The 24,297-nt window shown below is 37.5% G+C and overlaps 1 protein-coding gene across 1 annotated transcript in view; it reads left to right on the forward strand.

The window, feature by feature from the left end:
- LOC128028696 (ATP-binding cassette sub-family G member 1) overlaps positions 1-19,676 on the forward strand; it is a 30,400-nt gene extending 10,724 nt beyond the window's left edge. The window contains exons 3-15 of the mRNA XM_052615989.1: positions 4,800-4,917; positions 7,739-7,871; positions 8,730-8,780; positions 9,752-9,897; positions 11,225-11,348; positions 11,453-11,567; positions 12,354-12,502; positions 12,779-12,880; positions 13,571-13,739; positions 13,818-13,918; positions 14,445-14,603; positions 14,750-14,868; positions 18,356-19,676. Coding sequence (XP_052471949.1) covers positions 4,800-4,917; positions 7,739-7,871; positions 8,730-8,780; positions 9,752-9,897; positions 11,225-11,348; positions 11,453-11,567; positions 12,354-12,502; positions 12,779-12,880; positions 13,571-13,739; positions 13,818-13,918; positions 14,445-14,603; positions 14,750-14,868; positions 18,356-18,584 — 1,715 coding nt within the window. The 3' untranslated portion in view covers positions 18,585-19,676. The remainder of the gene's footprint in view (positions 1-4,799; positions 4,918-7,738; positions 7,872-8,729; positions 8,781-9,751; positions 9,898-11,224; positions 11,349-11,452; positions 11,568-12,353; positions 12,503-12,778; positions 12,881-13,570; positions 13,740-13,817; positions 13,919-14,444; positions 14,604-14,749; positions 14,869-18,355) is intronic.
- Positions 19,677-24,297: the final 4,621 nt, after the last annotated feature.

Genomic DNA, 24,297 nt, shown 5'->3' on the forward strand with positions numbered 1-24,297 from the left:
TGTGTGGAGGCTCTTGATGCCTTTACCCCAGCCTCAGTCCATTCCTTGTGAAGTTCACTCAAATTCTTGAATCGATTTTGATTGACAATCCTCATAAGTCTGTGGTTCTCTCGATTGGTTGTGCATCTTTTTCTTCCACACTTTTTCCTTCCACTAAACTTTCTGTTACAATGCTTGGATACAGCACTCTGTGAACAACCAGCTTCTTTGGAAATGAATGTTTGTGGCTTACCCTCCTTGTGAAGGTGTCAATGATTGTCTTCTGAACAACTGTCAGATCAGCAGTCTTCCTCATGATTGTGTGGCCTAGTGAACCAAACTGAGAGACCATTTTGAAGGCTCAGGAAACCTTTGCAGGTGATTTGAGTTTCTTATCTGATTGGTATGTCACCATATTCTAACTTGTTTGGTGAATTGTTGGGTTTTTGTTAAATGTGAGCCAAAATCATCACAATTAAAAGAACCAAAGACTTAAACTACTCCAGTAAACTACTTAATACACGAGGTTTACAATTTGAGTTGAATTACTGAAATAAATGAACTTTTCCACGGAATTCCAATTTATTGAGATGCACCTGTACTGTAATGCATTACTTTAAAAGTAACTTTCCCCAACACTGATCTTTACAAATGTGTAAAAATTTGTAATTTTAAATGATACACAATTTTCATTCAAATTACATTAAAGAATAATGTAGTTTACCATGAATGCTTGTCAGTACGTTCGGCAGTACACTAACCATAATTAAAAGACTTTGGTCGAAAACATTACTGCGTTCAGCTAATTGCATTTAATGCAAATTTAAGTTATGATACTTTTTCATTTAATTGCAACTGACATGCAATTTAGTGTCTAAAACATTACATTTATTTCACAATTAAGCATTTTCTTTTAAAGTATATGCTGAAGTTTAAAATGTTATGCTTTGTACTTTACCATGCCTAAAAACTAAATTTTTCATAATGTTTGTATGGGTCAAGCTTTTTATTTCGAAGGCCTTGAAGAACCTCACTCATCCTTGAGTAAACCCCCCTGTATGAGTGAAAATGTCACAGAAAATAAAGTCTATGCCCAGCCTTCTGAAGCATGTAAAAGACCAAAGTGAACTCTGTGGTCCTTCTCCTCCTCCTCTTCTGGTATTTTTACCCCGGCTGATACATCGTGTTGTAGTAGTATCCCCTATATGCCATGCTGTAAGAGCTGCATGGGACAAAGCAAAGTGGATTAATAGCGTGATGGCTCCATTACCCAATGAGATTTCCTTTATAGGTCAAAAAGACCAAAAAATCTGCCTGTTGATGACATTGGCATGGAATCAATGTTGTTTTGAATTGCACATTTGATCGGTCTTGAAATGAAGCAGTGAATGAGGTACCCAAGCTCTTTCCCACCCCACCCCTACCAAGGTTTTCTACACTGAGCTGTAACAAGTAGATAAGGAGTAACTGTAAATGATTATATGATAAATAGGAGCCAAGACATCTAGGCATAATTCAGACTAACTGGTTGCATGAGAAGCAGCCCACACACCATACACATCATTCTGTTCTCATATTTTCAAGTGGAAAAAAAGATAAATGTATTACTGCAAAATTGGCAATTCTCAATCTTTTAGAAGACTTGATGTACAGAAACAACCTTTAAGGGCTAACATGATTGGTATGGTTGTGATTTAGTGGAAAACAATGTGAGTGGAGGTCAGTGGCACAGAAAAAAAAAAAGTCAAACCAAATTTGACACAGTCAGAACTTCATCTGAGGCTAAGATTTATTGCGAAGACTATTCATTTGCTGTTGGTGAACATATCACACTAGGCGATCATAGACTCATAATTGTATGACAATAGAAATCCTTTACATCCCAGAAATTTGTGTCAGCTGACAAAATTGTGGTCAAAATCGTAAAAAATCTTCAAATATATATACAGTTTTAATATATACAGTAGTACTATATATACCATGGTACTGAATGATTAATATATTCCTGCACCTTGTATTTAGCTATGGTGTTAACATGATGCACATTTTTTTTAATGGTAATTGTGTAAACACAAAAAAATATCATTGCATTCTTTTTTCTTTTTTTTTTTTTTTTTACATGGTACTTGTTAAAATACAATGGTAGTATCATGATCCCATTTACTCTATGTGAATTTTATTATTATTTTTTTTAACATTATAGAATTAAAATCTGATAGCATGACCGTAGCATAGTACTGCAATAGGATTTTTTTTTATGGAAAATGTATACACTTATATGTCTAAAGTAAACCATAGCCAAATCTAGAAATACAGTGGTACTTATTTGTTTGTGTAGCCATTATGATATGGTTCTGTTGTATACGTGTTTTTATATATTTTATAATTTGCTGTTAAATAATGTTGTGCGCCCGGTTCCAGCTTTCAAATAATTGCAGTAAACGGTAAAACTATTTGCACTACAATTCAGTTTGTCCTCTTAAATCATAATGAAGCTCTGCTATGTTCATTGTGGTACCTTTGCAGTCATAATCATAAACTGGTGGAAGGATATATGTAAAATAAACATCAATGTTAAGTACATTGCTCTAAATTAATTTGTTGTGTAGGATGTGAATGTGTTTGGGCACTTCATTTGACTAGTGGTCAAACCTACATCTAACCCCATGTCACAGGAATTTGTGTTTGCAAAGCAATGTGACTGTTGTGAGCATTTATACATACATATCCCTCATCTGATTAAACCCAGTGCACAATGAATACAGTATAAGAGTATTAGAGTTTTTGTTGTATATATATATATATATAAATAAATAATGAAACTATGATTTAGTACCACGGGATGTGGTTTTTTAGTATTTCTGTTTTGATTTTTGTATTGACTCAAAGTCAGCCTGGAGTCCCTCATGGCCTGGAATAACTCTCTCCTCTGTCACATGCAGCACATCAGGTGCACTAAGCAAAATCGGCTTCAACCAATTGGCTTCACCTAGAAACCGTACCACAGCAGAAATAGTTTGATCCAACCTTTTGTTGTTTTGGGGTTACTATAGTGCACACTCACAGGGAGAAGCCCTGGTATCTTCCATTTGAAAGAGGATGGAGAAGGACACATGTATTTGTGTATTGCTCTGACGGATTGTAAACACAATCCAATTAAGCTGGCAGCCACTGCAATCAACTGGATTAGCATCTCAGCCTCAGCTACTGAATAAATAACAGGTTATAACTGGTCATCCTGTGGATGTTCTCTTTTCGCTGCATAAAAGAACAAGTTATCAGGGTAACACTTTAGATTAGGGAATACTATTCACTATTAAGTTGCTTATTAACATGCACATTACTTTCATGACCATATTGTAAAATAAAATACAACAACTAAAACAACAACTAGTTTACTATCAATAAGATTATTGAAGGGGGGAAATTTTAGTTAATAGTGTTACCGTTATGGAGCACCCAGTAGTTGTAGTAGGTAGCTTTCCACTTCCAAATTAAACAGCCAGTCACCAGTTGGTAAAGTCAATGCCTTTACAACTGTCTTCACGTCAGTTTTTATTTTTTTTGCTCTCAATGTACTGCATCTTCTGTTAAAAGTTTCAGATACCATAGAAACAGCTGTGGAAATGTATTTTCTGTTCACTGTACGTGAGCATTGACTGGACCAAAATACAAAAAAAGTTTATGACACAACACCCATTAGATTTTATTGCAAAAAATAGATTATAAAATGTGAGCTTTGCAAGTAGCCCCCCCCCCCCCCATTTTAATACAAAATGTACTTGCTTGACTTATTTTATGTGAATCTCGGATTTCATATATTTTGTTTGGAATAAATTTGCACACATAAGTTTCATGATTGATTTTCTTTAGAAGGTCATTACCTTATCCCCATTGTATTCCCAATTCATGTAATGTGACAACATAACCTGATATTCAGTATAAAAATGCATTTGGAAACTTTTTTGGCATCAAACTTAGTTGCATAAATCCATCTTGTTGTCTAATGCAACAAAACAATTTGTTGAACCAATGGCCAAATGAAGTTCATACATTTTAAATAGAATATGTAAATGCCTTTTGAGGCTACTGTACATGAAAGTGAAAAAAAAAAAGTTGTTCCATACTTGGAATTGGTGCTCTGCATTTAACCCATCCAAGTGCACACACACAGCAGTGAACACACACAGAGCAGTTGGCAGCTACTTCCAGCACCCGGGGAACAACTGGGGGTTTAGTGCTCGAGTATTGAGGGTAGAAGAGAGCACTGTTCATTATCATTATCTCCCCCCTAACTGCAACTCCAGCTAGAACCAAGACTCGAACCGATGACCTTCGGGTAACTAGTCCAATACTCTTACCATTAGGCCACAGCTGCCCCTTAGCCATGTACCTAAAAAAGCTGCACACAAATCTGCACACAAAGCTGTCATAAGATGGTGAAGAATGCATTGTACATCTTGACAAAAGATAATTGATGGATATTGGAGAAAGCGTTATAACATCACCTCTTTATTCTCTGAAAGTTAGAAACAAAAAGCTCAGATACAGGTAAGAACAGGGTTTATCCAAAGATACGCACACAAGCAAATAGATTCATTCACCTGGAAAATTTCAGAAACCCAACGGTGAAGAAATAAATACTCCTTTTCATCTATAATCACAGACAGACCATTATGTAAGCAGGAGAATTTGAATGGGACTTTGGCAGGTACATTATGTAATTGTTCTGGACGGCTCAGGTTGTTCATTGTGTTTATTGTCCAGACTGTGGAAGGTTTCTCACAGGGGCTCCTCTTTTCTGTTCCACCCTGTGTCAGGTTACAAGACTCTTCTGAAAGGGATCTCTGGGAACTTCAACAGCGGTGCTTTGGTGGCCATCATGGGACCCTCAGGTGCTGGGAAGTCTACCTTAATGAACATTCTAGCAGGTTACAGGTTAGTGTGACCATAAAAATAGGATCATAAAATACTACATCAAACATGAAGCATGCCACAGCCAATTATTTTACATTTTTATGTGAATTGGTGGGTCATTTGTAAAAAATGACCTCTGAACTGTCAGTGGGGCACCCAATTTGCCACCGATCATCAAAAGGTAGTTTAGTAACAAATTATCATGGTAGTTTGACGACATAGCCATCAAACATTTTGCTTCTTTTTGTCTGTGTTCATTTTTTTTTTTGGACACTTATATGCAAACATTTTACAGAAGAAGAATGACTGAAGCAATCTGTCAGAACAACACAATGGTCAAGTTGTGGCCTAATGGTTAGAGAGTTTGAGTCTTAAAGGGATAGTTCACTCTCAGATTAAATTTTGTTATGTTTTAGCTTACCTCAAGGACATCCAAGATGTAGGTTTCTTTGTTTCCGTAGTATTTCCCATTTTTATATTTTTAGGTCCAACCGTTTTTGTCTGTGACTCACATAATGGAGGTCTATGGTCACCACCTCAAAGATCAGGCACAGAGGAGTCCAAATTAAAAACAATTCCCCATCATAAGTGCACACTGATGAACTAAGACACGAAACGATCGGTTTGTGTAAGAAAATGAACAGTATTTATATCGTTTTTAAATTACTAACGTGTCGGAAGTAATCTCTCGCACGTGTACATCACTCATTATTTACACTTACTGTCTATGGTTTACACAGAGATTTCGGAAGTGTCACCTTTCACTGTGAAGATCTAAACATATTTAGACGTACAGGAAATTGCAATGGAAGACGATTTCAATATATCCATAGACAACGTTGAATTTTTTTCACAACCATATTAGTTTGAACCAGAATACACAGACCAAGTACTCAGGAGCAATCCGCTGCAGCAACACGTCTTCAAGCCCCAGAGAGACAGAGATATCTTCATAATTGGTGGTGTTTTAGTAGCAAGTGTTGTGAGATGCCAACAGAATTTGAGAGCATATGTTGTCATGAATGGAACAACTACAAGACAACGATGAGGACATTGACAGTATCGCATCACACACCTGCCTGACTGAAGTTCCTGAGTTTTCTCCGCTGTTGAGACGCAGCGTTTTGCACGTTGTGTTTAGTATGCCACATATAAACTGGAGGAGACGTCCAATGCCAGAGGGACCCAATGGCACGCTGTCAATAGAGTGAGTAATGTGTTGTATTTTTATTATAATCCCAACGATTATAGGGTGCATTATAAACAAATTAATTAATTACAATTACTGCTTTATATTTCAGACAGTGCAGATTGATGGTGTATCGTGTGGTAAACAGTAAACAATGAGTGACGTTCACACGCGAGAGATCCCTTCCGGCGCTTTCGCAGACTAAGCCAGAGCGTGCGCGCACGCACGTCACATCAGGAAGCCCTCGCGCACTCAGATCAGTTTTTAATTGTTTAATTTGGACTCCTCTGTGCCTGCTCTTTGAGGTGGTGACCATAGACCTCCATTATGTGAGTCACAGACAAGAATGGTTGGACCTGAGTTTAGCACAGCGCGGAAGACGCGAATATCTCGCTTTTGTGCATGTAAGCGTTTGATGTGAAGACACCAAATTTGAACTTTGACGTCAATTCGCACTGCGTTAACCAACCAGGAGCCTGCTAGGAGTCACTCATTCAACATGGAGGAACAACTGATGTTGTCCGCAGTCAACCGGAGCTATATGACAAAAGTTCATTTTTCTATAGAGACAGAAATAAAAAGGACCTATATATATATATATATATATAAAACATATAGATTAATTGAATAAAGTCCAAAGATAACAAACATTTAGTTTTACCCCAAACAGATTATATTTGATCTTGAACCACTAAAGAGACATCAGAGCCAGCGGCAAATATCAGAAGGTCTAGCCGAGGTGAGGCTGCTCTCGGCGGATACATGAGGACTGAGCTCCCGCTGATCGCATGGAGCTCATCTCTGAAATCGGCGAAACACATTTTTTTAAATAGAAGCTGTCTTTATAAATAAACCGCATATTTGAGTTTAAAGCAACTACATTCTCGCCCGAAATACTTTTAAAACTACATTTCATGACACGATAACAGTAATATTTTGAAAATGATCCGAATAAGATGGCGGTTGAAAATGCTGCGTGAACTCAGCTGGCAGAAGCCCCCCATGACGTGAATTCGCGTCTGTTTTGAAGTTAATTTCACGCGTGAATGAAGCGAATTTCACACGCGAATGAAGCAAATGATCTCAAAATGGTCAAGCGGCAAACTAGAAGAGGTAGACGCAAATTTGAAGCTCTATTCGCGTTTGGTGTGAACACAGCCTAAGGTTGTGGGTTTGAGTCTTGGGCCGTCAATACCACAACTGAGGTCCCTTAAGGCAAGGCATTGAACCTAAACATAAATGGCTGCCCACTGCTCTGAGTGTGTGTTCATTGCTGTATGCACTTTGGATGGGTTAAATGCAGAGCACAAATTTTGAGTATGGGTCAACATACTTGGCTGTATTTTACTTCACTTATCCACTGTACAGTAGCTTTAAGCTTTGAATGAACATAACAATGAAATGTTGTGATCATTTATCAGGGAATAATTTATCAGGGAGCATTGTGCAATGAAACGCAAGGTTGGGGGTTCGATTCCCCGGGAACACATGATAGGTAAAAATTGATAGCCTGAATGCACTGTACAGTAAGTCGCTGTGGATAAAAGCATCTGCTAAATGCATAAATTGAATTAAATTGTTTTAATTTAATTTAAGTGTAATAAATGTGAGAAAAAAAAAAAAAGAAATTATATCTGAAGATGTGCTATGCAGGGAAACAGGCATGAAGGGGGAGATCCTGATAAACGGGCAGTCCAGAGATCTGCGATCTTTCAGGAAAGTGTCCTGCTACATCATGCAGGATGACATGTTACTGCCACACCTCACCATACAGGAAGCCATGATGGTACGTGCCTGCTGAAATGTTATTATTGGGCTGCATTAGTGTTGTTATAATGAAGCACCCGACAATAGAGTATCCAGGAAACAGTCTTGTAATAGATAAAGCCAACAGGAACAGAGGAAAAGAACTCAAGAGTAGGCAACCACAACCACATATAACGCTGATGAGATCAGACACTGAACAAAGAGAACCAAGTGCTTAAATACACAGACTGAATAATCAACTACAACGTTATTAATTTAGGGACCATGGAAATCACAAAAAATTATATATATATATATATATATATATATATATATATATATATATATATATATATATATATATATATATAATATATGATATAATGTAAGTATATAAGTGACTTTTCACCAACTTTACAGGATAGCCAAAACAAAAATGTATCCTAGTTTGATCTGACTTTGTGTACTGATTTCAGCTGTTTATAAGAAACTTTTTTACACTAATGGATGACAGTACTTTTGCCAGTAGAAAAAGCTCATTAAGAGCTTTCGTTTGTTATAGATATCTCAATTTCACCAAAAATGTCACCTACGCTCTTCTCAACCCTCGAAATTACCCTAAGTGGTTAAAATTATTAATTTACAGACCTTGTTGCATATAGCCTCCGTATATACTTGATATTTAACCAATAAAAACAAATTACTGATAGCAAGCACACTACTTCATCATGGTAACAGAAAACATATAATCATCTCTGACTGCTAGTTTTACTAGATACGTCTCAAGCAGTCTAATTTCAGTTGCTTTGTTAGTGAGTTCATGCAAATCCCTCAGTTAGCTTTAGTTGTTCACGCTTATGCTCTTCATGATCTAAATTGCTCACTCTTCCCTGCTCAGGTATCAGCTAATCTCAAACTCCAGGAAAAGGATGAAGGCAGACGTGAAATGGTAAGTTTCCCAACAGGTAATGTATGTATGGCCTAATCTTTGAGACCTTTGGTAAAGATCAATCAAAACAACTCACCTGTCGAGTAAAACACAAGCGAGATCGGCATCTCTTTCTAGTTGAAGTTTGTCGCGAAGCTACTTCCGCATTTGTCCGTGACACTGTTGTCATGTGGCTTCTACATCAGTAAAGGCGGTAACAAAGGGGAACTAAAGTCATTGACATGCGACTACACTGCCCCATGTCACTGTTTAGAATGGGAATGCTCTCATGATTTACAAGCAGTTGAAAACATTAGAGATATTGTTAGTAATCAGCTGAACAACATAAATAACACAAGCCTAGTGGTTTTTGGATATTTTACTGCAAAAATCTTACAATTTGTACCTTTAAGTCTAGTCAAGTCAGCTTTTTTATATAGTGCTTTTAACAATACAGATTATGACAAAGCAACTGAACAGCATTAAATAGGAAAATAGTGTTAATAATGCAAAAAGGCAGTTCATCACTGAATTCATTGATGTCATCATCAAGCTCAGTTCAGTTTAAATAGTATCCGTGCAAAAAAGTCGACGATATCACTGGAAATTAAGTGTCCTTAATCCTACATGTCCTAATAAGTGAAATCACAGTAAATTTTTCAAAGCATTTTAAACACTTGGAGTCAGTAAGTTAATACAAAGTTATCACAAAAATATTAAGCAGCACAGTTGTTTTCCACACATGCAAATCAGCATTTTAGAATGATTTCTGAAGGATCATGTGACACTGAGGACTGGAGTAAAATTCAGCTTTGCATTACAGGAATAAATTACATAATTTAAAATGCATTGAAATGCATTATTCTTTTTTTATTTTTTTAATCAAAATACAAAAAAATTGTTCCAACCACAAATGTTTGAACTGTATTGTAGATATGGCATGTACTTTCCTTATTCCACTGCTTAATGATGCACACATGCTGTTGTTGTAGGTTCGGGAAATCCTGACCGCTCTCGGTTTGTTAGAATGTGCCAAAACACGCACATGCAACCTGTCAGGGGGCCAGAGGAAGCGTTTGGCCATCGCCTTGGAGCTTGTCAACAACCCACCAGTCATGTTTTTTGATGAACCCACAAGGTGAGCCTCCTCCGTACTTAACAACAATGGTATAGAATTTACTTTGAAACAATTTTCACTCAGAAACTGCTAGTGACTATCGCAAATGATTACACAGAAATGGAACGTATAACACATTGAATTTCACATTAATTTTTTTAAGCAGAAAGACTGAAATTGTAGTTTCTTATAAAACATATTCCAGTAAACTTTGTTTTATTTACAAGTCATTTATTTATGTTTTTTTTTTTTTTTACAGTGCATGTGAACGTTATGAAATGCATAGCTGTAAAGATGATGATTCACTGGGCAACTTTTTGAGCAATGATGCTGGGCAACCAGGTGAGGCATATGTCCCACTACAGATCTAAAGTATCCAGATCTTCAAAAAGTGCCCTGCTCAAAAAAGTTCCCCCATGTATCATCAACTTGGTCGACATTCCTGATTCAAATATATCTCTTGTGAAAAGCTGTTACCCATTGGGTTTCTCTGTTAAGTCCTTATACTGTGTAAATGCAGTTTCATTGCATATTTACTTACAGATTTTGCCCAGATGAGATACTGTTGGGGTTGCTTTCCCAAAAGAATTGTTAGCTATCTATGGTCAACAGAACTTGTGACTATAGTTGCTTTCTGGTCTCTGTGGGCTCTATTAAGCTCTTCATTCCTCTCGGGGTTACCCGCTAAGAACAAAAACGACTCTCTGATTCTCTGGAGTGCGGCAAACTAAATTCTTTCTGGCATAAAATGATATTTTCGTAAAACGGATTTATACATTTAACATGCTTATCCAAGGATAGACAGATTCTCCTTCATGGCTTCAGCTCGCTTCTAATACTAGGTTGCATTAATATGATGTCCCAGAGTTGTGTTTGGTTAAACAGGGCACATTCAAGGCTCAAAGAAATTGAGCATCCTATCAGAAACATGTGTGTAGCACGTGCAGTGATGTCATGGTGTTTTGAATGTGCTGCTGTACTGAAAACTAAAACTGTCCTTTAAGATAAGACACTTCCACTTTATCCAGCGGTGTCTTTGTCATCTGTGATATTAATATGGCCCTGATAGAGTGAGGTCAAGATTATAAACTAATCTCATCTCATCTGGCCCACTGGTACGCACACTTGAGCAGCATCATAGTAATATTGCATCTTGATTATATTATAATTTATTGCAAAGACCACCATACTGATATCATAATATATAATATAATAATGGAAATCACTGATAGACAGGATTTTTTGGGTAGAGGAATCAATATGTAATGCAGGTCATACTTAAACCTTGTCTGCATTGGAGCACAGCAGCTTATTCATGTTAAAAAAGCTGTGTTTTTTCTCTCTGAAGTGGACTGGACAGCTCTTCCTGCTTCCAGGTGGTCTCTCTGATGAAGGCTCTTGCTCAGGGTGGTCGAACAGTCATTTGCACAATTCACCAGCCCAGCGCTAAAGTGTTTGAACTCTTTGATAAGGTGAGCACTGTTTCATATTCATGCTTGAATATTTCTAAATACATGCTTTTATGCGAGATGCTGCCTCTCACACCTCATTCTTGGTGTTTTTTTTTTTTTTCCAGCTGTATGTCCTCAGTCAAGGCCAGTGTATTTACAGAGGAAAAGTTTCAAGCTTAATCCCGTATCTCAGAGAACTGGGACTCAACTGTCCCACCTATCACAACCCCGCAGACTTCAGTAAGACAATACCGCTCTCAGTACACAGAGGTCCAAATGTAACAAATCACGAAGCACCAAATTAGATTACTTTATTGTCTTTGAATCTATCTAATCTGATTTGATGTCAAAAGCAAAACATGCTAATTTAAAATACCTTTTAGGAAAAAACAGGACCCTTGATTACATTCATTACAAATCAGGAATCATTTCAATAAATGATTTAATTGTTTACTCTTGCTTCAATGCATATTTGCAGTCAATTAAATCATTAAAGACTTCATAAAAGTTTTGAGTCGTAAGATTTGTTAATGTTTTTTAAAAATGTCTCTTGTTCACCAAGGCAGCATTTATTTGACCAAAGGTAACAGTAAATTCAGACGTATTGTGAAATACTACAATTTAAAATTGTTTTCTATATGAATATATTTTAACATGTAATTTATTCCTGTGATTGAAGCCAAATTTTCAGCATAGTTACTCCAGTCTTAAGTGTCACATGATCCTTCAGAAATAACTCTAATATTCCGATTATTATCAATGTTGAAAACAGTTGTGCTGCATAATGTTTACAGGCACTAATATATATTTCATGCCTGTTAGTGTATTATTAATTCACATTAATTCGCCTTTTTGAATGCTATCTATACATGGATAAATAATCTACAGAGAATTATAGAGAGAGTAAAAATAATACACATCTAAATTCTCAGTACACTACTGGTATTTCATTTCCAAAGTCTCAATGCATTTGTTTTTTTTTTGGGCTACTCGGCAGTCTGAGAGTGTTTTTATTCTTTCCTCCAGTAATGGAGGTGGCCTCCGGTGAATACGGTGACCAGACAGCTTGGCTGGTGAAGGCTGTTCAGGAGTGCAAATGTGAGAAAGACTACAAAAGTGAAATGAATGGTAACGGGGTCCATAATCCCTTCCTGTGGCACAGACCATCCGACGAGGTACAGTATGTACAGTATATAGAATAATATAAAGCCTTTATGTAACATGATGCATTGGGTTTTGTATGAGAGCTGTAGTATCTCTGTACAACACTCTTTTAGAAAAAATAATTAAATAATTTAATTCTACCTTTAGGGGTACAACAGCTTGTAACTATACCTGTGAAGGTACTGCCCCAGTGACAAATTGTTGTACCCCAAAAGGTTGCACTTTTGCACTTTTTTTTCTGACATTGAATAATAAAATTTATACTAAAATCAACCTATTTTCTTTAGGACTCTTCGTCATCAGAGGGTTGCCATAGTTTTTCTGCCAGCTGCCTGACACAGTTTTTCATCCTTTTCAAAAGAACTTTTCTTAGCATCATGAGAGATTCGGTAAGCAGCACTGTCACCTGGTGGGGAGGTTTAGTAACACACACAGCAGAGCCACAATTGCCATAAGGAGCATCAGGCATTATGCAAAAAAAAAAAAAAAAAAAATTGTAAATTAAAACCTGTGAGTTTACCTTATCCTATAGTAATATAATGATAATTACGTTTTAATATTAGTAGGGAGGTCATGGATTTAAATTGACTGAAAATTACAGAATTGTTTATCAACGATATTTAATATTTATTTTTCTCTTTCTTTTAATGTATAGTGTTTTCGAACATGATCAGTAAAATTGTTAAATGATTATTAAATATAATGAATTATGCATAAATTGAAGGATTTTTTATTTTTTTTTAATTCCTCAATGTGAATGAATATTAAAAAACTTTAATATTTTGTCATATATATTAAATGATCATGATATGTTGAAACTTTAACTGAAATGATATATTAGAAAATACAAATAGCTTTTTTTTTTTTCAGCAGAATATTATATTTTAAATTTAATTTAAATACTAATTAGAATGAGAAGAAATGCATCCTGTTTGCTCCTTAAATTCTTATTATTTTCAAATTCAGTAACTAAGCTGCAGTTCAGAAGCCATTCTCAGTTTAGTACTGATGGTCACATGAAAGAGGGTAAAAACAGAAGGAACATAAGTTTGATTTGAAAATGATTTTTCTTCTTTTAGGTGCTGACTCACTTGCGCATCATGTCTCATCTTGGGATTGGAATTCTGATCGGTCTTTTATACCTGGGCATTGGCAACGATGCCAAGAAAGTCCTTAGCAATTCCGGGTTTCTGTTCTTTTCAATGTTGTTCCTCATGTTCGCCGCTTTGATGCCCACCGTCCTCACCTGTAAGTCTCACACTTCCACTAACTTGATGATAACATGCTATCCTTGCTCATCTGCTCTTTCTGATTGTCATTATACAGTTCCTCTTGAGATGGGCGTCTTTTTGAGAGAACATCTAAATTACTGGTACAGCCTAAAGGCATACTACTTGGCCAAAACAATGGCGGATGTCCCATTTCAGGTAACATGGAACAAAAGGAAATGTGGTTTCCTCCTGAAAGGCAGCTTGCTTGGTTGTTGTGCTCAACAAGATTGATTCACAAAGTGTATAAAAATCAGATTTACAGTGGGGTTTCCTCAGAGTACAAACACATGACAGGGTAAAAATGGAACAAAAAGCAGAAAATGGGGAACACTAAGATGGTTATGACATAAACATGTTATTGGAGCTCGAAGTGGATTTGCTTTTCAGGTCAAATTACTGTTCGCCCAATTTAGAAAAATCCTGCTGCAACATTACATAAGCCTTTGGTCATAATCGGTAATATCCTCTAGTGTCTCTTCAAGAATTATTCTCCAGTTAGGTAAAAAAAAAAATTTGATTGATTGAAGAGAACTTCCAATTCCAATGTCATTAATCAAATAAGCAAACTGACTGCAACACTGACTGTTAAGGACAAAGAGTACGATTGTCAGTATACTCTCTAAAAGATATTCAAAATACTTTCAGAAATGGATAAATCTGAGCAGTCTTTTCCTCCTCACAGATCGTGTTCCCAGTGGCCTACTGCAGTATAGTGTACTGGATGACATCTCAACCTTCAGATGCAGTTCGTTTCATACTTTTCCTGGCTTTAGGGACCCTCACGTCACTGGTTGCACAGTCATTGGGACTGCTAATAGGAGCGGCATCCACATCCTTACAAGTAAATTCCTCAAAACATTTGTCTCGTCCTGTATTGTTCTGTCATACATATAAGAATTTGCCTCTGTCAATCAATCTTCAATGCCATTTACAGAAAACACTTTTTGCCTAATGATATGATAATGCAGTATTGTGTTTCTTCGACAGGTAGCAACTTTTGTTGGTCCTGTGACGGCAATCCCTGTGCTGCTGTTTTCAGGCTTCTTTGTCAGTTTTGACACTATTCCTAAATACCTCCAATGGATATCATACATTTCCTATGTCAGGTAAAGCAAATACAGGAAAATGTTTATTGTAGCTTAAACTTAGGCTGTGATAGATATTGTATGGGCCAAATTCTGGATTTGAAATTAGGAACAGCAGTTACCTTTAATATGTGTCATCTGAAATTATTTTTTACTTTTTTACTTCAGTTATTTTTACCTGAAGGAAATTAAAATTACTGATCAGCATCATATCACAGCATCTAAGGTGCCCTTATGAAAAAAAAAATATATATTATATATATATATATATATATATATATATATATATATATATATATATATATATATATATATATTGCATAGAAAATAGTACTTTTTATGGGAATAATATACTTTAAAAAATATACTTAAAGTGTAAACTGAATGTAATGATTTTAGATACTTTATTGCATGCTATTTACAAGAATTAATGTATTATATAGTTTAAGATTGCTTTTTTTTGACCCACTTAAGACTTCAGTACAACTTTATATTTAATTTCATAATTTCTTCTATCATCTTTTAATTATGCTTAAAGTGTATAGCCGAAAGTACTGTCAACCATTTGTGGAAACTAAAATTGAAATCTCTATTAAAATGTGCATGTCTTCTATTTAAATCTATTTATAATAAAACATTTATAATGACTTTAAATGTAATATCAAAACACACTGCAGTTGAAATTCTAATCAAATACTTAGAAATACAAAACAAATGCACATCTTTGAAACTTGACCAAATATTATTAAAACAGTTATTTAAAATGTATTTAAGTAAAACTTTTAAATTGGCATTATTACAAGCAGACTTTTTAAATGTGTGCTTAAGTGTGTTAAGAAACAGTCATGAATTGACTTAATGTAAGTACAGTAGCTTTTAATTTCAATAATGCACCATTCCTCCATCCATATTCATAAACGCTCACACCTAGGGCCCTATCTTGCACCCAGCGCAATTGACTTTGTACACCGACGCATGTGTCATTCCTATTTTGCACCCGCGCGAAGCGCGCTTTTCCCTCCACAGAAGCACGTCGCTAAACTAGTGAATGAACTTGCGCTCCCTGGGCGGTTCAGCGCAAAAAAGGAGGCGTGTTCCGGCGCAAACAATCCCTGGTGCTATTTTGCTGTTCCATTAAACAATTGCGCCACTGACCAGAAAAAACCTAGTCTAAAGTCAGTGGCGCGTTGCGCGTTGTTCATTGTGCTATTTTAAGGGCGCATGCTTGACCATAATGTATAGCGTGCACAACGTGCATACACTTTGCTCATGTAATCTACACAGATGCAACAGTTATTTTTGCAAATCATAAATTGTTACACTTAAAAAATATATTAACACATGAGATGACGGAAATCATTGTGGTGTGCCACGAAGATGTGAAAAAATAGGCATAAATCTAGCTTACAAATTATTCAGGCTAATTGTAGTAATTAAGGATCAGACCTGTTTGCCCAATAGTGGCAAGACATATAGGCTATGTAAGGACATCTGACAAATATGTTTGTCCGTCAAGAACCAGGAAAAAAATCGATGAAACAATTGTGGCTATTTCCTCCCACGCCTGTTTAACCGACGCTATTTTGGGTGGGTTTCTCCCATCCCCATACAACACAACTTCTCTGTCTTTCACTGCTCTTACAAGAACATCAGTCTCCTCGGCTGTGAACCGCTCCTGGCGTGCGCCTGGTAAATACGCCATAATAATAGCAATCCATAATGGAACTTGCGCACCTGCTTTTAAAGGGAATGTTGGATGACGCTCTGATTGGTTTATTTCACGTTACGCCCAAACCACACCTATGAATAATGAAGCTACTTCAGACCAACCCATTTTTGATTTGCGCCGGGCGCAAGAGCCATTTATCCCGCCGGGAAAATAGCAACAGCGCCGAGACCCGCCCACAAACTTACTTGCGCTTCGCGCTTTGACACTTGCGTTTCAGATCGTTAAAATAGGGCCCCTAATGTTTGCGGCTGAACATTCATAATTGATAGTGGACATCTATGCCCGGTTAAAAGACATCAGCAATCCAACGCAGACATAACAAAAAGAAAGAAAGTAAAAATTGTTTAAAAAAATGCATAAAGTTGACTTGACGTTAGACGTTCGATATTTGCAAATTTAGGGACCGTCTCTAAAGTTACATGCGATATTGGTATACACTTTTCTAACGTCAATAGCATTTGAGGAGAATGACTTAGTCATAAAAACAGCTGTAATTGTTCATCTAGGTGTCTGCTATAATGCACAATTTTATATTTTTGATATTTATTAAAATAAACTGTAAATAATATATAAATTATACTACTTTGAAGCTCAATAGTATTTGAGGAGAAAAACTTACAGTCATAAAAATAACTGTAATGTGTTAATTTAGGTGTCAACTACAATGCACACCTTATAAATTTTTAATATATATATATATATATATATATATATATATATATATATATATATATATATATAAAATTAAAAAATAAAATAAAGATTTAGGTAAAAACGAGGCCCGTTTATTTCTTTTTTCCCTCAGGTTTTTCAAATTAGCCATGGTTTTAACGATAGTCTTTAAAATTACTTAAAATGCATTATATAAAAAACGATGCAATAATGATTGGTTAATAAAAACACTGTTAAAATACATAATGTAGGCAAATGCAAAATAAAAATGTATTTACATAACATGTTAATACAAATGCCTGCAATGGGAGCCAAATGCCATGTAATTGCTGCTGTTACACTTACAGGACAATACAATCCTTGTTTAGGCTACTGACCAAACATTTAATTCAAATATTCACTTAATCTTTTATTTTTGGCCACCTTTTTGCTATAAATGACACATCCTTTATAATTTCTTCAACAAAAAACAACTCTTATGAAAATAAACCAAGATTTTTTCAAGATTTCTTAATGCTTGAGACTATGAAATAAATTAGTCATAATAAAGTTATAGCCATAGGTAAATGTCAAGAGCTACAGTTGTAATTGGTAAATAATAAAATTTATTCATTTACTTTTTTATTTGATTAAAGTTCTATTTTCACCCCTATAGTAGGTGTTTTTTTCTTTTTCCATCATCATATTTGAGGAAGGGAGGCACAACAATACAGTCTTGCTTAGAGCACCCATTTGGCCAACAGTGGCCCTGTATAAATGGGGTTATTGTTGTCTTTAAATATGTAAGGTACAATGTACAGTTGCCATGAAAAGGTTTATAATAATAATTAATTGACAAATAAATAAATAAATGATAATGCTATATTGATCTGAATTTAAATAGTTTGATTATGCCATCAGAAAGAGGTTCTGGGGTGATATGAAAGAAATTAACATTGTAGGAACAATGTAGTGGTTAAAATATAAAATATGTGACCGCACATTTGTCCAATCACATTAGCTGCATTTTACCAATCATAATCAAGTATTGCAGAAACTTGTATAATACAAGTATGCCAGTGTTTCTTAAGTGGTAATCTTTTAAATCAGTTGTGCTCTGACTTTCAGATATGGTTTTGAAGGAGTCATTCTGTCCATCTATGGTCTTGACCGTGAGGACCTGCACTGTGACAAAGATGAGACGTGCCACTTCCAGAAATCAGAAGCCATTTTGAAGGAGCTGGGTGTTGAAGATGCAAAACTCTACATGGACTTTATTGTGTTGGGCATCTTCTTTGTATCACTTCGTCTGATTGCTTACTTCGTCCTGCGATACAAGATCAGTGCTGAGAGGTAAACCTGTTGAAGAAGTGCTGGAGAGAGTACTGTCAAGACTTTCCTGCAAAGGAGAGCTAGGCTGAGGAAGCCAAAGCAGAGAGGGTTTGTTCCCTCCAAACGGACCATCGCCAGTTTTCCCACACTAGACAGAAACCTGAGTTCAACTTGACGACACAGTATGTAGATGCTCAGCTTTTGTGTGCTTTTATAAGAAAGCAAAGAGCTTAGAACACAACAGTTTTGAGGCTCAACCAAATGTCTGTACAAATAGACAGAGAAACATGGGTGCACTGAAGAACATTTGTAGAAGCTGATGAAAGTCTTTCACAGGAGCAGTTCTGATTTTGACTGAAAAAGTCATTCTGTATTGCGTGATCATACTGGAGAACTGGAATCTGGCCCGAATGAAAGAGAAGTGTGTTTAATTGTACTAAATGTGCACTTTTACTGCACTTCAAATCTAAAAAAGTACATAAAAATTGTAGATGCAGATAATATATTATTTCATGATTTTTTCTTAATATATTTAAGTACACTTTTAAAAGATATTGATTATAATTGAAAGTGTAGTTTCTCACTTGATATTACATTTAATATATATATATATATATAATATTAGTGGTGGCCCATTATCGGTGTTAACGTGCTGCGTTATCGTGAGACTCTTATCCTGTGCTTTCAAACAGGATGCATTTGCAGTCCGCTACTCGGTACGTAAACGATCGCAGCACTGCTGCAGACGCACCGCTCCTGGAATGCACTGAGGGACTGCAACCACGTGAACACTGGAATCCGTTAACATGGGTGTAAAAAAATATGAAACGCATACGCACTGCAGACGGATTATGTGTGGAACAGGCGTAAGGTTGTTTGCACCTTGTGCAATGTGGAATTAGTTTACAGCTTTCTCAAGCAGTTTGTGATGCATTTTGGAACCAGGAGATGAGCCCCTGGTCTAATGCACCACCTGTTTTCAGAAACCCGTTCTCAAAGACTTAACGTTACTTTTAGTAATTATTTTATTTGGGTAGCACACATATTCTGAATGCCTTTGTCAGAATTCAAATGAGCAATTGAGTTCAAATTAATTCAAATTAATAGATTAATCTAGATGAAAAAAAAAATTAATCTATGCCCACCGCTAATATATATATATATATATATATATATATATATATATATATATATATAGTACAGACCAAAAGTTTGGACACACCTTCTCATTCAAAGAGTTTTCTTTATTTTCATGACTATGAAAATTGTAGATTCACACTGAAGGCATCAAAACTATGAATGAATACATGTGGAAATATATATGGAATTATATACATCACAAAAAAGTGTGAAACAACTGAAAATATGTCATATTGTAGGTTCTTCAAAGGAGCCACCTTTTGCTTTGATTACTGCTTTGCACACTCTTGGCATTCTCTTGATGAGCTTCAAGAGGTAGTCACCTGAAATGGTCTTCCAACAGTCTTGAAGGAGTTCCCCCGAGAGATGCTTAGCACTGTTGGCCCTTTTGCTTTCTGTCTGCGGTCCAGCTCACCCCTAAACCATCTCGATTGGGTTCAGGTCCGGTGACTGTGGAGGCCAGGGCATCTGGCGCAGCACCCCATCACTCTCCTTCTTGGTCAAATAGCCCTTGATGCCTTCAGTGTGACTCTACAATTTTCATAGTCATGAAAATAAAGAATATATATATATATATATATATATATATATATATATATATGTATATATGTATATATATGTATATATGTATATATATGTATATATGTATATATATATATATATATATATATATATATACATATATATATATATATACGTATATATGTATATATATATATATATACGTATATATATATATATATATATATATATATATGTATATATATATATACATATATATATATATGTATATATATATGTATATATATATATATGTATATATATGTATATATATATATATATGTATATATATATGTATATATATGTATATATATATATATATATATATATATATATATATGTATATATATGTATATATATATATATATATGTATATATATATATATGTATATATATATATATACATATGTATATATATATATATATATGTATATATATATATATATGTATATATGTATATATATATGTATATGTATATATATATATATATATATGTATATATATATGTATATATGTATATATATATATATATATATATATATATATATATATATATATATATATATATATATAGCTTTTATGGTAAAACTAAATATGCGTGACATGAAAGTTTGAATCAAATCCACATTAAAACGTATTTAGTTTTTCCATAAATGCTTGACAGTACATTCAGGATTACACTTTAATCATATTTCATTGACAACAAAATTAATTACATATAATGTTATGTTAATGTCATATAATGTACTTCAGTTAAAGCACTCTAAATCTTGGCTAATTACATTTAATAGAATTGTACACAAATACCTTTTTAGTTTAACTGCAGTTAATATGAGATTAAGTAAAAAAAAAAAAAAAACATGGAATTGTTTTAGCAGTATATCCCTAGGCGAGCTATGATGAGCATTATTTCCTCAAGTTCTATTTTTAAAAGTAAGCTAAATCGTGCTTCTTTTTTACAAGGGTGTCCAGGTTGAGCGCATAGATGTAGATTGTTCCTATCCTATTGATCTGATGTAAATGACAATTATTTGCTGGTCTACCTGTCATTCCTTCTACAAAACTGGAAAGCTCCCATTCTGTTGGAAATGGCTGCTGCTCTTGTAGTGGAATGATAACTTGAAAAACTTGTTTGTTCCCACATAGCAACATTTTGTCGGCCCAGATCTGGCCCACATCTGGCACCCGTGGAAAGATGATCTGGCCCACATGCAGCGTGGAATGATGGCACTTGGGCGGACCGCTCCTGTTTGCCAGATTTGAGCTAAAGCCCTGCATTTCAGCCCGAGCCCGACGGGCCCTGACTTATTTATGCCCCTCGGGCCGGGCTTCGGGACAATTTTCACGTTATAGCTGACATGCGGGCCGGGCCTCGGGCCTTTTTGGGTTATCCTTCTATTTATATTTTTAGACATTAATAAAAATAAAAAAATAGAAGTTGACGTCAACAATAGAAAAACAAATATAGAAAGACATTTCATAACGTCTCGGTTACGTATGGTAACCCTCGTTCCCTGAAGGAGGGAACGGAGACGCCACGTCGGATGACCGACGAATATGGGATATCGCTTCAATAGACCAATCTACTTCGAGTGTAAACTAAACGAGCCAATGCACATTGGCATGCAATTATTGCATCCAGCTGCCGCTGATCACTGCGTGAGTATAAGAGGGCAGCAGGTGCAATGCATACCAGTTTTTCGCTGAGGAGCCGAGCCGGGAACCCGGCAGCTCAGCGGCGGTACAGCAACCATGGCGACGGGACGTGGCGTCTCCGTTCCCTCCTTCAGGGAACGAGGGTTACCATACGTAACCGAGACGTTCCCTTTCAGTCGGTCACTCTCGACGCCACGTCGGATGACTGACGAATATGGGATCCCTATCAAAGCGCCATGGGTGCTGCCCCTTCCAGTGCCCTGTGCAAGCCGCCTGCGCCCCTATTAGGTGTAGGCCGGGGCTCAGAACAAGTAGCTCCACTCACCATTGTCAAAGCACTACCTCACTGGGTGAGATTGGATAACACTGGGAAAACGTACTCGGTCCGCTTGGAGCCGGGACGCTGCGGAAGCCCCATCCTTCCCGAAGGAGGTCTCGGAGGCAAATACACATATAGCATCCGTTTAGGAGTATACGGAGAAATTTGAGGTGATTAAAACCCTCTTGGGAAGGTAGAAGTCTGCCGGGGAAACACGGGCTCTAAGGCTATACCGTGGACTATACACATACGAGTACCGCTTAGGTCTCCATATGGAGCCCAGCCTTCCATGGTTCTCACGGATTCATCATGAAGGCCTGGCGCCGGACGTTCCGCCGCGTCCAGCTGCCTAGGGTGATGGAGGAACTCAACAGGGTCTACAGTTCGGACACTCTGGAGCAGTTTTAGCAAGCCGACACTAACCGGGGCCTCTCAGTGCCACTACCCGTTTGAGGTGAGAACACAGGAGGATACCGGCTCTACACGAAGGCTATAGAACCTAGCGAACGTGTTAGGGGTCGCCCAGCCCGCAGCTCTACAAATATCTGTCAGCGAGGCGCCACGAGCCAGCGCCCAGGAGGATGCAACACTTCTAGTTGAGTGAGCTCGAAGCCTGAACGGGCAGGGCACATCCTGAGCCTGATAAGCCAGGGTTATGGCATCCACAATCCAGTGGGCCATCCTCTGCTTAGAGACGGCATTCCCCTTCTGCCGGCCTCCGTAACAGACAAAGAGCTGGTCTGAGGTCCTGAAGCTTTGCGTCCGGTCCACGTAGCACCTTAATGCTCAAACAGGACAAAGCAAAGCCAGGGCTGGGTCTGCCTCCTCCAGGGGCAGCGCTTGCAGGTTCACCACTTGGTCTTTGAAGGGTGTAGTGGGAACCTTGGGCACGTAGCCAGGCCGGGGCCTCAGGATTACCTGGGAGTCAGCCGGCCCGAACTCTAGGCACGAATCGTTGACCGAAAATGCATGCAGGTCCCCTACCCTCTTGATGGAGGCCAGTGCAAGCAGGAGCACAGTTTTCAATGAAAGAAACTTTAGCTCAACTGAATGCAAAGGCTCGAATGGGCCCTGCTGTAGTGATTTAAGCACTAGAGACAGGTCCCAAGAGGGTATACAGGGGGGCCGGGATGGATTTAACCTCCTGGCCCCTCTAAGGAACCTGATGATGAGGTCATGCTTACCCAAAGACTTCCCATTCACAGGGTCATGGTACGCAGCAATAGCGGCAACCTGGACTTTGAGGGTGGAGGGAGACAGCCTTCGCTCCAACCCTTGCTGCAAAAAGGATAGCACGGCCGGAATCGGGCATCTTCGGGGGTCTTCTCGGCGAGAACACCACCACTCAACGAACAGGTTCCACTTCAAGGCATAGGCGTGTCTCGTAGACGGTGCTCTTGCCGAAGTGATGGTGTTAACTACCTCTTGGGGTAGGTCACCTAGAACCTCCACGTCCCGTCCAGGGACCAAACATGGAGTTTCCAAAGGTCTGGACGTGGGTGCCAAATGGTGCCCCGTCTCTGAGTCAGTAAAACCCTCCTCAGAGGAACCAGCCAAGGAGGGGCTGTCGAGAGGAGCACTAGTTCGGGGAACCAGGTCCGAGTAGGCCAATATGGCGCTACTAGTAAGACTTGCTCCTCGTCCTCCTGGACTTTGCACAACGTCTGTGCGAGAAGGCTCACTGGGGGAAACGCATACTTGCGTAGGTCCCGCGGCCAGCTGTGTGCCAGTGCGTCCGTGCCGAGAGTTCCCTCGGTCAGGGAGTAGAAAGCCTGGCAGTGAGAGGTCTCTGGAGCAGCAAACAGGTCTACCTGAGCGGCTCTGAACCGCCTCCAAATCAGCTGGACCGTCAGGGGATGGAGTCGCCATTCTCCCGGGAGCATTGCTCAAGACAGCTCGTCGGCTGTACGACTGAGCAGGCCTGGAATGTGAACAGCACGAAGTGACCTCAGAACCTTCTGACTCCAAAGGAGGAGGTGGCGGGCGAGTTGCAAGATGCGACGAGAGCGCAGACCACCTTGGTGGTTGATGTACGCAACAGTCGCAGTGTTGTCCAATCGGA

The sequence above is a fragment of the Carassius gibelio genome, chromosome A15 (assembly GCF_023724105.1).
Source record: "Carassius gibelio isolate Cgi1373 ecotype wild population from Czech Republic chromosome A15, carGib1.2-hapl.c, whole genome shotgun sequence".
NCBI lineage: Eukaryota > Metazoa > Chordata > Actinopteri > Cypriniformes > Cyprinidae > Carassius > Carassius gibelio.